This window comes from Syngnathus floridae, chromosome 3 (genome assembly GCF_059516105.1).
Source record: "Syngnathus floridae isolate MCC-2025c chromosome 3, RoL_Sflo_1.0, whole genome shotgun sequence".
Classification (NCBI taxonomy): domain Eukaryota; kingdom Metazoa; phylum Chordata; class Actinopteri; order Syngnathiformes; family Syngnathidae; genus Syngnathus; species Syngnathus floridae.
Window position 1 is genome coordinate 1,940,532 of NC_142415.1, and position 13,921 is coordinate 1,954,452.

At 41.5% G+C, this 13,921-nt stretch overlaps 1 protein-coding gene across 11 annotated transcripts in view; it reads right to left on the minus strand.

Moving 5' to 3' along the window:
• Nucleotides 1–13,921, minus strand: part of ano1a (anoctamin 1, calcium activated chloride channel a) — a 195,724-nt gene that overhangs the window by 156,836 nt on the left and 24,967 nt on the right. For 10 of the 11 annotated variants that reach the window (XM_088370469.1, XM_088370471.1, XM_088370467.1 and 7 more), the window contains 3 exons: nt 8,454–8,581; nt 5,017–5,355; nt 3,995–4,093 (listed from right to left, as the gene is read on the minus strand). In XM_088370469.1, coding sequence (XP_088226595.1) covers nt 3,995–4,093; nt 5,017–5,355; nt 8,454–8,540 — 525 coding nt within the window. In that variant the 5' untranslated portion in view covers nt 8,541–8,581. The remainder of the gene's footprint in view (nt 1–3,994; nt 4,094–5,016; nt 5,356–8,453; nt 8,582–13,921) is intronic. The other variant, XM_088370474.1, reaches the window with a different exon arrangement.

The window sequence follows — 13,921 nt, forward strand, 5'->3', positions numbered from 1 at the left end:
CAATGGGTGCGCACGGCTGAGGGCGCTTGCACTTCAAAATATTCCACAGGCTCATATAACGAAAGATAAACTATATTTCAAATAACTATAATACAAGCTAATAATATTATCAAACGACCCGTGCACTTTAAATCCATCGATCAAATTCCTCGTCCTTTGTCAACATCGCCGCGCGTGCACCCTGACGTCAGCCTCGTCTTTATTCCACAGATCTACTATATAACTATATTGTAGCGTGAACAAAGTACAAGGATAGACGTGGGTTTGGTAAACGGCTCTTTATTAAACAAAACAAACTTCCAAGCGTGTGGCGGCGTGGACTTCCAGACAGACCGGGCATGCGTAATGGCCATGTCCGAGACCCGCGCACCATTCGCGGACAGCCACTCAGCCGAGCGCCGGCCCCCGACTCAGTAGAGACCGGGCGTGCGTAAAAGCCATCATAGTTTTTCAAACCTTCTATGTCACTCCAAATCCTTAATTCCTTCAAACTCTTTGTCCTCCGTGTCACTTAGAGATGATCACCGCTAATGATGCCGGCAGTCCTTATGTGGGCACGTTTGTATGTAAACAACCGCCGCGCCGCGCTACTGTACGGTTCTCCAAACTTTCTTTCTGCTGCTTGATTACTGTTTTCAGCTGCATATTTTACAACTTGAAGTTTTTAACCTGCAAAATATGAGTTTCTTTTTGGTGCCATTTTTCTTAAGCCCACCCAGTTGATGAGTCACGGCCAACGGTGAAATTTAGAGCGCCCTCATCCAGTTTCGTCTGAAAATATAATTTTTTGGGGTTGTTTTATCAAAGTCAAAGTCTGCTTTATCGTCGATTTTTTTTTTTATATACTAAGACACACAAAGAGATTGAAATTACGTTTCCACTATCCCTCGGTGAGATAGTACACATATGCATACAAGCAACACAAAAAAAAACAAGAAGGCACAAACAATGAATAAATAAGAGTGTTGAATAAATGATAAATAAACAAATAATAATAAATAATAATAATAAATATAAGAGGAGCAAAAATGGAGCAAGTGTACGTACAGCAGACAGTGGACTTGGATATGGTGCTTTAAAGTGTTAATTGCTTTATTTGATGTTTTCTCTATTTTTTATGTTTTGAATATGTTCAAGATAAAGATATAAAAGCATGTGAAGTGATCAACTATACTAAAAATAACATGGGAAGTGGTCAACTATACTTGTAAGTGATGTCTTAATGATCAAGTAAAATTTTGTGAAAAAAAACATATATAAGTCGCTCCTGAGTATAAGTCGCCCCCCCACCCAAACTATGAAAAAAAACGAGATTTATAATCCGGAAATTACGGTATGTTATTAAAACTTTGAAAATTCTTTCTGAGTATCGTCTGTCTTTGTAAATAACTCGCGGGCACATGCGGCTTTTCGTACGGTGCGGCTTATGCATGATAAAAACAAGATTTGCCCCTAATTTTTGCTGGTGAGGCTTATAATCAGGTGAGGCTTATGGTCCAGAAATTACGGTATCTACTTTGTAAGCAGTCATTGAACGAACCTCAAGTCTACCGATGAACGTGTAAGTACAGCGGACGTTGGGGTTTTAGTGGATAAAGCATCTTACTTTCCGACTATACACGATGCAAAGTTAAGAAATGGAAACTTTTTTGCTTTCTCTAGATCAGTTATGTCCAGCTACAGTCCTGGAGGATCGCTGTACTGCCTATGTTCCTTGTTTCAGCTCATCAACAAGCTCTGAAAAATCTTAACAATCCTGATTATTGTATTTGAATCAAGCGTGTTACAGCAAGGAGACATGGAAAATAGGTAGGACAGTGGTCCCTTGAGGATCAAGTTTGGACACCCCTGCTCTCGAGCAACAAAAACACAATGCAGCTTCTTCTGATCTTCCCTGACATTCTCCAGCAACACATATCATGGAAAATCGACTTTTTTGGTTTTAAAATAATTTTCTTGTGTATGTGGAGTCTCCAGGGGTGTAGAAAAGTGTAATACGGTATATCCCTCCAGGTGCTGCAGAGATAATTTTATGATCTGTTAGGGGGCCTATATGTTACTCCGTTCAGATTTCTTTGTTTTCTATTTTTATCTATTACATCACATCCGTTGGGGCGGGACAAACCAAACAAGGTAATGGGTGTTGCCAAACGGCAATCTGAGTAATAAACATGGCGGATTTGTAAGTCCGCCATGTTTATTATAATCCGCCATTTTTATTACTCAGAGACTTTTGTAGTCCAAACAACTCAAGGATGCCGAAGTAGAAACATCAAAATGCATCAATCCACACAACTCATTGCACCGTCCCCCAGCATCAGAGAAGATTCAAGCAGTGTTCCCACATCTGTGGGCAAAGTCCTGCAAAGGATGAGTGTTTCAGGAATCTTTCGTCAGTATAGCAAAGGATTCGCCGAAAGACTTCGTTTCATTGATGGTTCGGTTCCTTCAATCTATAGAAACGTCAGACACAGTAAAGCGGTAAACTTGAGATGACACAAAAATAAACTGTATTTCACTTTCATATTATTGCGTGGCTATGATGCACTCATTTTCATGGCATTAGTGTCAGTCTTTCTGCTGATTTTAGAGCTGTGCGCTCTGTTTTCACTTCTAGTGGGTGTATTTTGAGTAGTTGTATCAGTTGAATTGCATCGAAGGTGATGTTTTATTCTTGGGGAACACAACGGGGAACACACAATGTGTTAAATGCATTCTTTAGCTTCTCGCTAACACTAGCATTAGCTTACTTTGTAGCGTGACTGCAGTGCTTGTTTACAACACGTTCATAAATATTAAGGGGATTTATTTTATTACATGTTATGTATGGTTGTATGGACAAGTCTTCTGCCGTTGATATCTTTTAATCAATCAAAAAGTTTGCGGCGCAAGTAAAGGCTACCTCTGCTAAAAAAGCTAAAAATATGTCGACTGGAAAGGGAGGCGCACATCTTGCGGCCTGGGGAGTGTGAAGTATCTCATTTGCCTTTAAAGAGCCCGCACCAAAACGGCTTGCTCTGAGCCGTACCTCAGAACAAGTAGAAAAGAGGGACCTGTGAAGGTATCAAAACGAGGAATTCAGACAAAAGCATCATTGTTCCACTTTATAGAGACCAAAACTAAATGAGTAAAACGTAAAACGGTACAATTTATTACCGTCATACTTGGGCTTTAGGGAAATAATGTATCTGTATTCTTTCTACATCAGATGAAAAACCTTAAATTAATAAATTAATTAGTTATTTAATTAATGGTGGTCAAATTCTACTGCCTGCAGTATATTAAGGGCACCATGTATTTTTTTACATTTATAAGCATGAACTAATATTTTGTGTGCACATATTCTGAACTTAAGGCAACATTAGCAGGAAACATTCTGAATGGTTGAATGGTTAGAAGGCAAAAGAACACAAGGAAATCAGTTTCATGAATGTGGAATTGGGTCTTGAGCTGCATGTTTACAAGGACCGGCCAAGATATCTGCCAGATATCTGAAGGAGAGGTGCATGTTGATGGAAAGGTATTGCCTTGGTGACTGGAGGAGCACGGCGGCCGGCCAGCATGGGGAGAGGCGCCACACTGTTTTTTGGAGTTGTGACCTTGACTGGCAAATATAAACATGAGGACCATAGAAGTTAGACACCGCTTTTCTCACTCAGCTCGTACGCCAGTGTGAGCCTTCGCAGATAGAATGCAGTCCAGCGCTGTAATCCTTTTCCTGAACCCAGAGGTCCAAGAAAGGAGATCCTCCCATCTGTGGTCCCTTCTCGAGGTTTCTTATTTGTACCCATTGTTTTTTGTTTTTCCTTGCCCTCCTGGGGCTTAAGATTGGGGGATGTCGTTAATATTTGTCAACTGTGGGCATGTGAAGTCCTTTGTGATTAAGGGCTATATATATGTAAACTTGACTTGACTTAGAAATAGACCAAACAGTGGCTTTTCTCACAGTGTAAATAAGCATTTCATTAAGCACTTAAGTATGAACTTTGTGTACCTTGTTTGTTGCCATCTTGAGCTTCATGAACTCAGCCTCTCGACACAGGACATTCCATGGGGCATGGATCTTTAGAAAGCCAATTCCAGGTATCTTACACTGTTTAGATTTTCAAAGACATAAAGGCATTAACCAGTGACAGTTACAGACATATGTTATTGTCCTATATCATTATTATTGTCTTCTTTTAATTTTCAATTCTATTTTTATTTCATAAATCACATATGGTAAATATTAAATCACATATCTATATCCTTAGTTTTCTGGGGTGCTTTTAGTCCTCTACACTGTGGGTAGATGTAGGTTACGTTAGGTTAAATTATCCTGTGGTGGCTGCGCAAAATTAGTAGGGCTGCATTCAGTGAAATTAATTGCGAAGTGAAGTGAAGTGGCTTTGTGTCTATGCACCTCATACTGACATGAACTGCTGCATCCAAAGTTAAAAGTTAAAAAAGTGTGTTCTTCCTGTTTTTATTGAAAACAAGCTGGTACTGTCTGCCGCACGGCAACAGCTTCCGCCTTTCACTCAATCTGCATGCATTAATTCATGCGCGCTCCATGGCAGGGCGTACCAATTTTCACGGGGTACCTACTTTGGCACGCACCGGCCATACTCCCTCACATGCTTGACGATATGCATGCCTTTGCCATGCTTCTTTATGATTTCGGGTTTTATATCGATAGTCTTGGGAGACATACTCAACTTCACTACTGTTTTTTTTTACATTGCTAACGTGCCAAGATGAACGGAATGGCCGAGCAAAGAAGATAGGTGTGTGTGGGGGCAGGGGGGTCTGGGGCACCCGTTTGGAAGTTGAAGTTTGGTCTGTAAGTAGATGCAAAAGAATCGCAAGGCCCTGGTTCGTATCTCGAAAAGTTCATAAGTATGGGCCTTGGTAAGTAGAGCACCACTGTATTGACATCATTTTTTTTAATACCGACCTATAATATAACTCCTGTTTAGTGTCCCTTTAATTCAATTGATACACAAATTGGCACCTCATTCAAATAAGTTATCTTACCTCATCAGTCTTTTCCAATTCCAACCCAGTCTCTATGAGATTTTCTTCAAACTCTTCTCGTCTGAATCGCTTGTCATTTTCATGATAGTCAGTTTGTTGCTCTTGAGCAGGAATCTCTGGGTCTTCTTTGGGCTGTAAAGGTGCACGACTGCTTCTTATGCTCAAAAAACGTCGAATGAAGTTGTCGTCTCCAAATTTGGGTGATTTTCGACAAATATTGCCGGGTTTCTGGATGTGGTAAGCAAGCACATAGTCCACGCGCCGTTGGCCATCAGCAAAGTAAGGGCCTAACTGAGGGCACAATGGTGCTCTGTCTTCAGCATTAACACTTTTCATTGGCTAAAGGAAAGAAAGAGAAAGAACTTGAATGATACAGGAAATAATAATTTATTCTTGGATGTTTTCTCCTGGTGGGTTAGATCTACCGTATTTTTCGGACTAAAAGTCGCTCCAGAGTACAAGTCGCATCAGCCATAAAATGCACAATAAAGAGGAAAAAAACATATAAGTCGCACCGGAGTTTAAGTTGCATTTTGGGGGAAATTTATTTGACAAAATCCAACATCAAGAACAGACATGAACCAGCAATAACAGGCTAAACCAAGGGGGGCAAACCTTTTAACTTGCGGGCCGAATTGGCTTCTAAATTTTGACCGAGGGGGCCGAACCAGGAGCAGATGGATGTAGTGTTTGTGTGAAGTAATATAAATGACATGTAAAGGTCATTGCTTAAATGGTTTTGGCCTTTAGTAGGGAAGTAAAGCATGGATATTCAAAAAACGCTTTTTGGAAACAAATGCATTTATTAACGACATTAAAAAAATATTTCACCGAAAAACTACTATCAGTGATTCTCATTAAATAAGACACTGTTATTATGAATAACAGTTTCCTTCACTTCAGCGCCTGCAGGTCAAACTTATGAAAGATGTTTATCTAATGAGGTGAAATCACATCAAACGGTAAACATTCTGACCAAATACATCATCTTGAAGAATCAGTGAAGGAATACATCTAAATAAAGTACTAATATATATATTACTAATACAGAAATCGAAAAGGCAACACGGTGACAGATTTACTGAAAATCAGAGCAGAGTTTTAACTCACAAACACCTGGTGACTGAGGTGAGCAAACGGGAAACACTTCCATAACGTCAGCCTTCAAAACTTTAAAAGTTAAGATTAGTCGAAAATAGATGGTGCATCATAAACTTGCCCCTGTACTTGACTTTTGATCCGCAGTTTGTCGGTGAAAAAGTTTTGCTGAGTCTTCAAATTAGCTGTCAACCTCTCCACTGTAGCCGCTTGTTCATGTATTTACTCCTAGCGTAGTTAGCATGCTTCGTATCAAAGTGACGGCTGATATTGTACTCCTTGCAACCGTTTCTTGGCATATCAGACGTAACAGAATTGATCGGACTTCAGCGAAAAAATATTTTGTTGTCAACTCTTTTTTTAAACACTCGGCTATCAGTGTCCACCTTTCTTTTCCCTGGGCCACTCATTTTGATGGAGGGATTCCAGGGGAAGGTTTGTGGGTGGCTTCGGCATAAAACTGTATCTGAAAGCTCAGTGCGCGAATTACGAGAACGCTGACGTCACAGCCCACACTCGAAATTTGGCACTGATAGAAATAGAGCGCGGAGTGCGTCTGGTCCGTACTACTGAGTAGGTACATGCACTTGTGAGTGTGCACCGCGCTTTCTGACGCGGCTTCCGGGAGTAAATGCACGGGCGGGCGTTTCTCTATCTACTGGGAAAATGCAGTCATTGAAGGGAAAATGACCCAAAACAATGTATAATAATACAATGTATTCAGGTTTAGCGGGCCGGATTAAACGGCCCCGCGGGCCGTAGTTTGCCCATGTCTGGGCTAAACGATACGGTGTGCAAACGTGACAAACAAACGAGGAGCTGAGAACGGGCCTGACGTAACATTAACGTTATCCAAATACAGTCAAACCTCGGTTTTCGAACGTCCCGGTTCTCGAACGAATCGGAATTCGAACGAAAAATTCGCGATTTTTTTTTTTTCTTCAGTTGTCGAACAAAATTCGGAGGTGGAACCTCGCGAGATGAGCCGAAAGGACCTGAGAAAACCCGACCGCGCGGCCCGGATGCAGACTGACTCCGTTCATTATTGTATTTTTGTTACTTTGAGAATTGTATTAACCCCTAATCATGCCTCCAAAGAAAGCAAGTGGGAGCAGTAAAGCCATCCTAAAACACAAAGATGCTCTTAAAGAAATGCGACAGTGAGCGCCAGGCGTGCTGCGGTTGCACTATCGGACCAAATTAAGCTCCCTGCGCACTGAGGTCCACTTAAATTTTGGAAAGTACATCAAGAATTTTCTAAATTTCAGCGACGGGTCTGTCACAATAATGTGACCAGAGCGGTGCAGTTGCGCGGTCGGCGGCGTGCTATGGTTGCGCGTTCAGCGGTGCGCTGCAGTTGCACGATCGGACAAAAATGCGCAAATGAAAAAGTGCTTAACAAAGGCGTTTTTGTTTTTTTTGTTTTAGAACGGATTAAACATTTTTCCATTATTTGTAATGGGAAAAATAGATTCGGAATTCGACCGATTCACGTCTCGAACCGCCTTCTGGAACGGATTGTGGTCGAAAACCGAGGTTTGACTGTAACTATAACATAAATAACACCTTTATCAAGCCATCTGTGTCACTCCAAATCATTAAATCCATCGATCGAATTCTTCGTCCTTTATGTAAACAATGCCGCGTGTGCACCGCGCGGCTGACGTCGTCAGTTGCAGTTCAAATTAGCGAGTAATCCCTCGCTACGTCGGGGTTCGTTTATCACGGTTTCACTACATCGCAGATTTTTGAATTTTTAAAATTTGTGAATAATTTCACATATAAGTCACTCCTAGGTATAAGTCGCCCCCCCACCCAAACTATGAAAAAAAAACACGATTTATACTCCGCAAAATACGGTAATTGTATTGGTATGTAATTATGTTATTCAATATCATTCCACATCATTCAAAATCAATTATTCCACAAGTTTTCATTCAGCCTCTCAGCCTTCATACGCGATTTCTCCAGAAATTGTATTCTCTCGTTAATCCAGAGTACTCTTTGGCATTAAATCATAGTTACTCACAAATATGCACTTGTGTCATCAGTCTAGCCTCCGCATTCCTTTCTTAATTGAGTGGCTCATCAACTTAATCCTTGTATAGTTTTCTAGAACTCTGCACGCCACCTTTGGTCTACTGTTTTATTGTATTCTAGTGTTGGTTTTTGATGACTATCAAATGGGAAGAAAGACATTTTCTTGCAACTGACGTTTTTTTATAATTTAATCCACTTTATGTGGTTCCCATAACTACCACTTAATGTACATTTGTCACCATTCTAAACACCACTGTATAAATTCCTATTTGCATAAAAAGACAGATGCCGTTTCTTACTATGGAGTTGTCATTCCATGCCTTGGTGTTTTCCATTTCAAGGTTCTTCTCCCAAGGAACTGGTGAATAGTTCTCACTCCTTCGCATATTGCAGAGCTCTTCACCTTTGGTCGTCAGTGTGGGAGAACCTTAGAAAAGCACAAAGAGAAAAATTGAAAATCACTATGTGTTCCAAAAATAGTGAAATGAACCATTTCAGTTTTTTCCAGTTCAGGCTGCAGAGAGAAAGGTACAGAGAGAAGAATTTAAAATCACTGTGTTAGATAAATTGTATATATATGTTATCATGCGTTCCCTAATGAGTACTTATTAATAAAGTTATTGCGCAGAATGCTTGCTGTTTCTTCTTGCAGACATCACCCAGTCCACAACAAGTCAAACGATGCTGTCTGGAGCTTCCTGACCTTCTACACATCTGGGAATCCAAGAAAGTTGTTGATGTCTGCACATGTCATTTTGTCTATGCACTCTTTTTATTTAACTACTTTGTTTCCCATAACATTCACTTTTCGTTTCTCGTGGGATCCTGTCCGCGACTTCTAGTTTCACATAGAATCTCGTTTCTTCACTCATGAGACAAAGCCCACGCTTTCCCCCCCACCTATCAGGGGCTAGTCTCACATTGTAGGTAGGGCATTCCTAAATAAAAAGAGAGGAGTGTAAACAAGACCTTTAGTGTATTTTGGATTGATGTAAGTCTGTTTGCACTCCTCGCGAGAAAAGACTCAACATTCTGTCTCACTGGTTTTGTCTGCTGATCCTTTTGCTGAATCTGAACCTAACACACTGTGTTCTAAAAATAGTGATATGAACCATTTCAGTTCACTCCAAGTTCAGGCAGCCAAAAGAGTCAAACGCTTTTGTTCTGCTTTCAAGGTTATTGCTACAAACTGAGAGATAACGGCATACAGACACACAGACATGCAAAACACAAATTATTTAACATAAAGTTGTCATGTGCCCGTGCCACATGCCACTCAGATGGCAATTTTCCCTCAGCCACGCCCCTGTCATCACCCTAATGACCTGCTCTTTCTTCTTAACTTCTGTATTTCAACCCTGCCCGCGAGTTTCTCCCAGTCTATTAATGGTCATCTGTTTCCGCACCTGCTGTTCCTGTCCCGTCATGCATTGCCCTTGGTCTCATGTGTAGGCTCACGGTCAGTACCCATTTCATGTATCTATTCCTGGTCCGAGTGGACTTCTGTTCCCTGCCCACTGTCCGTGAGCCTCTGTCTCGCCTGCGTCTCTGTTCTCCTACACCCCTTTTTAGTGGCAGGTGGTGGAATGCCCTCTCTGGGTCGGGGGTGAGATCTTGCCCCAAGTGGAGTTCAAATATCTTGGGGTCTTGTTCACAAGCGAGGGCAGGATGGAGCGCAAGATCGACAGGCGGATCGGTGCAGCGTCTGCTGTGATGCAGACTCTGTACCAGTCCGTTGTGGTGAAGAGATTTACCGGTCGATCTACGCTCTTACCATCACCTATGATCACGAGCTATGGGTTGTGACCTACGTAAATAACAAGATCCCAGATACAAGCGGCCAAAATGAGTTTCATCCGCAGGGTGTTCAGGCTCTCCCTTAGAGATTGGGTGAGAAGCTCGGGCATCCGGGAGGGACTCTGAGTCGAGCCACTGCTCCTCCACATTGAGAGGAGCCAGATGAGGTGGCTCAGGCATCTCATCGGGATACCTCCTGGACCCCTCCCCAGGGAGGTGTTCCGGGCATGTCCCACTGGCAGGAGAACCCAGGGACAACCCAGGGACAACCCAGGATGCGCTTGAGAGACTATGTTTCTCGGCTGGCCTTGGAACGCCTTGGGATCCCCCAGAATGAGCTGGACAAAGTGGCTGGGGAGAGGGAAGTCTGGGCGTCCCTACTAAACAAGCTGGAAACTAAGCTGGACAAGGCAAATGTGGATTTCTGCCGATTTCTTCCTAAAAGGATGGCAAATTGAGGTAGGTTGAGTGAAAATCATGTGGTACTACTGAGATTTATAAATATCAAGCACAAAATTGCTCTACTGAGACAGGAAAAGAATCTGAGAGGATCGAATGTTTACATCAACAAAAATATCAACAAGGAAAACGTCAAAATTGCTCACCAACTGAATAAGCAAGGAAAACTACAAAACACTGTAAAATTTACATAAAGCCGAATGGATCATCCCCAGAAAACAGTGCTGATCAAAACAATGGATGAACTGGATATGCAAATAGAGACAAATGTGGCTACTACTTGGAAGATCAATTTAACAGAAGTTAAATGCCAACTTTGAAAAATACAGGACAATATTTAGACATTGGACAAACCTCTCAACGTCACTGCAATATCAAAAACGTGGATCAAAGAAAATACAGAGTCAGCGATTTTCCACCTTGATGTACCGTATTTTTCGGACTATAAATCGCGTTTTTTTCATAGTTTGGGTGGGGGGGCGACTTATACTGAGGAGCGACTCATTTGTGAATTTTTTCATAAATTTTAAAAATTAAAAAAAAAAACAAGTGAAACCGCGATGTAGCAAGGGATTACTGTAATTTGAATTTCAAGTGACGTCAGCAGCGCGGCGGTTGTTTACATAAAGGACAAAGGTTCAATCATGGGATCACGAAGATTTGTTTGTAAGTGACACGGAGGAAGAAGAGTTTGAAGGATTTAATGATTTGGAGTGCCACAGAAGGTTTGCAAAACTATTATGGCTTTTACGCACGCCCGGTCCTACTCTACGGACCTCTCTTTCACCTCCGTGGATGGAAGTCGGGGGCTGGTGCTCGGCCGGGAGGCTGTCCGGGGACGGTGGATGGGGCTCGGACATGGCTTCTACACATGCCCGGTCCTATTCTATGGAGCTCTCTTCCACTTCCGTGGCTGGAAGTGCCACCTCCGGGGATGGGAAGTCCACGCCGCCACACGCCTGGAAGTCCACGCCGGTGCTTGGGGCCGTGTGGCGGTGAACTATTTATGTTATAGTTATTTGATATATTCTATTTTGTGTAGCAACTTGTATATGTTTTTATCCGTACAGTTCAGTAGTTGTTGGCTCGTTGAACTCTTGTTTTGTTGAATAAAGAGCCGTTTACCAAATCCACATCTTTCTTTGTACTTTGTTAACGCTACAATATAGTTATATACTAGATCTGTGGAATAATGACGAGGCTGACGTCAAGGCGCACGCTCGGCGTTGTTGACAAAGGACGAGGAATTTGATCGATGGATTTAATGATTTGGAGTGACACAGATGGTTTGATAATATTATTGCTTATATAAGAATTATTTGATATATAATTTATATGTGGAATATTTTGAAGTGCAAGCGCCGTCAGCGGCGCGCACCCATTGTTGACATAAAGGACGATCGATGGATTTAATGAATTGGAGTGACAGATGGTTTTATAAACGTGTTATTTGTGTAATAGTTTTTTGAATAACTCTGAATGTTACGTCAGGCCCCTTCTCAGCTCTTTGTTTGTGTTTATGTCACGTTAGCATACCTATCGTTTAGCCTGTTGTTGCTGGTTCATGTCTGTTCTTGGTGTTGAATTTTGTCGAATAAATTTCCCCCAAAATGCGACTTATACTCCGGAGCGACTTATATATGTTTTTTTTTTTCACGTTATTGTGCATTTTATGGCTAATGCGACCTATATTCCGGAGCGACTTTTAGGCCGAAAAATACGGTATATAAATAAGCTCACAGATGCAGAAGCAACAAAACAGGTGGTGGAGTCGAAATCTATATTGAAAACATTGTTTTTGAAACACTACAGAGTATATCAATGGTGATTGAAAATGTATGTGAATTTGTGACAGTCGAAATCAGACTTTTTCTATCTGTGACTATGAAAACAAATGGCACACGCACCCTACAGAGGTTCTGTATTGAAGAAGAAAAATCAAAAGCTAAACTGGGGACACACACAAAATCTATTCAGACTGAGACAAAATAACCTTGGTCTTAGAAAATTGTTGATATTTGAACACCTACAAATAAGCAGCAGCTGGTGTCAAATATTGGAACAGAAATCTCTTGTATTATGTCTACAATACAGACGGGTGCCTGTGCTGATGATGTGTTCGAATGTTAGTATAAAACTCTTCAACACTGTTTTCAAATGGTGATACCGAAATACATAAACAATAATTTGGAATTGCTAAGCGTATATTACATAAATGAGAGGGAGTTGCAGTCTTGAGGGCGCACTGGGAGCAAATCTCCTAGTGGCAGTAACAGGCACTGTGTCATAAAATATGGATCTCCTAAGCTGGCTTTTCAGTGCAAATGATCAGACACCTGTAAAATAAGACAAAAGGAACAATGTCTGGGGCCCTTGGAAACGAGGGACTTCCAGTCTTGGAAAGCATTCTGCAAGCTGAGAGCAGAGAGGCCAGATCAGACATGGGCAAAGTACAGCCCGCGGGCCATACCCGGCCACGGGGCCGTTTAATCCGGCCCGCCAAACCTGAATGAATTGTATTATTAAAAATTGTTCTGGGTAATTTTCCCTGCAATGACTGAGTTTCCCCAGTAGATGGGGAAATGCCTGCCTGCGCATTTACTCCCGGAAGCTGTGTCAGAAAGCTCAGTGCAAACTCACAAGTGCGTGAACGTACTCAGTAGTACGGACCCGGTGCACTACGCGAATTTCGAGTGTGGGCTGTGACGTTAGCATTCTCATAATTCGCGCGCTGAGTTTTCAGATACAGTTTTACGCTTAAGCCACCCACAAACCTTCCCCTGGAATCCTTCCATTAAAATGAGTGGCCCGAGGAAAAGAAAGTGTATTTAAAAAGAGTGGACAACAAAATATTATTTCGCTGAATCAATGCCAGTTTATCTGATATGCCAAGAAATGGTTGCAGCATTCAAGGAGTACAATATTAGTCATCACTTTGCTAAGAAGTATGCTAACTACACTAGCAGTCAACCATGAACAGGTAGCTACAGCGGAGAGGTTGACAGCTAATTTGAAGACTCAGCTAAACTTTTTTTACCGACAAACTGCGGATCAAAAGTCAAGTACAGAGGCAAGTTTTTGATGCAACATCTGTTTTCGACTAATCTTAACTATGTTTTTAAGGCCGACTTTAAGGAAGTGTTTCCCGTTTCCTCACCTCTGTCACCAGGTGTTTGTGAGTTAAAGCTCTGGTCTGATTTTCAGATATCCATCACCGTGGTGCCGTTTTGATTTCTTTATTACTTTGTTTAGATGTATTCTTTCACTCAATCTTCAAGATGATGTATTTGTTCAGAATGTTTGCCGTTTGATGTAATTTCGCCTCATAAGATGATCAGTATCAGAATAAGCTTTATTGGCCAAATTTGTGCATGCCAAACAAGGAATTTGACTTCGGTTGATCTCAGATCTGACCTGCAGGCGTTGAAGTAATGGAAACTTTTATTCATAATAACAATGTCGTATTTAATGAGAATCAGTTAAATCAGTAATCAGATAGTAGTTTTTTGGT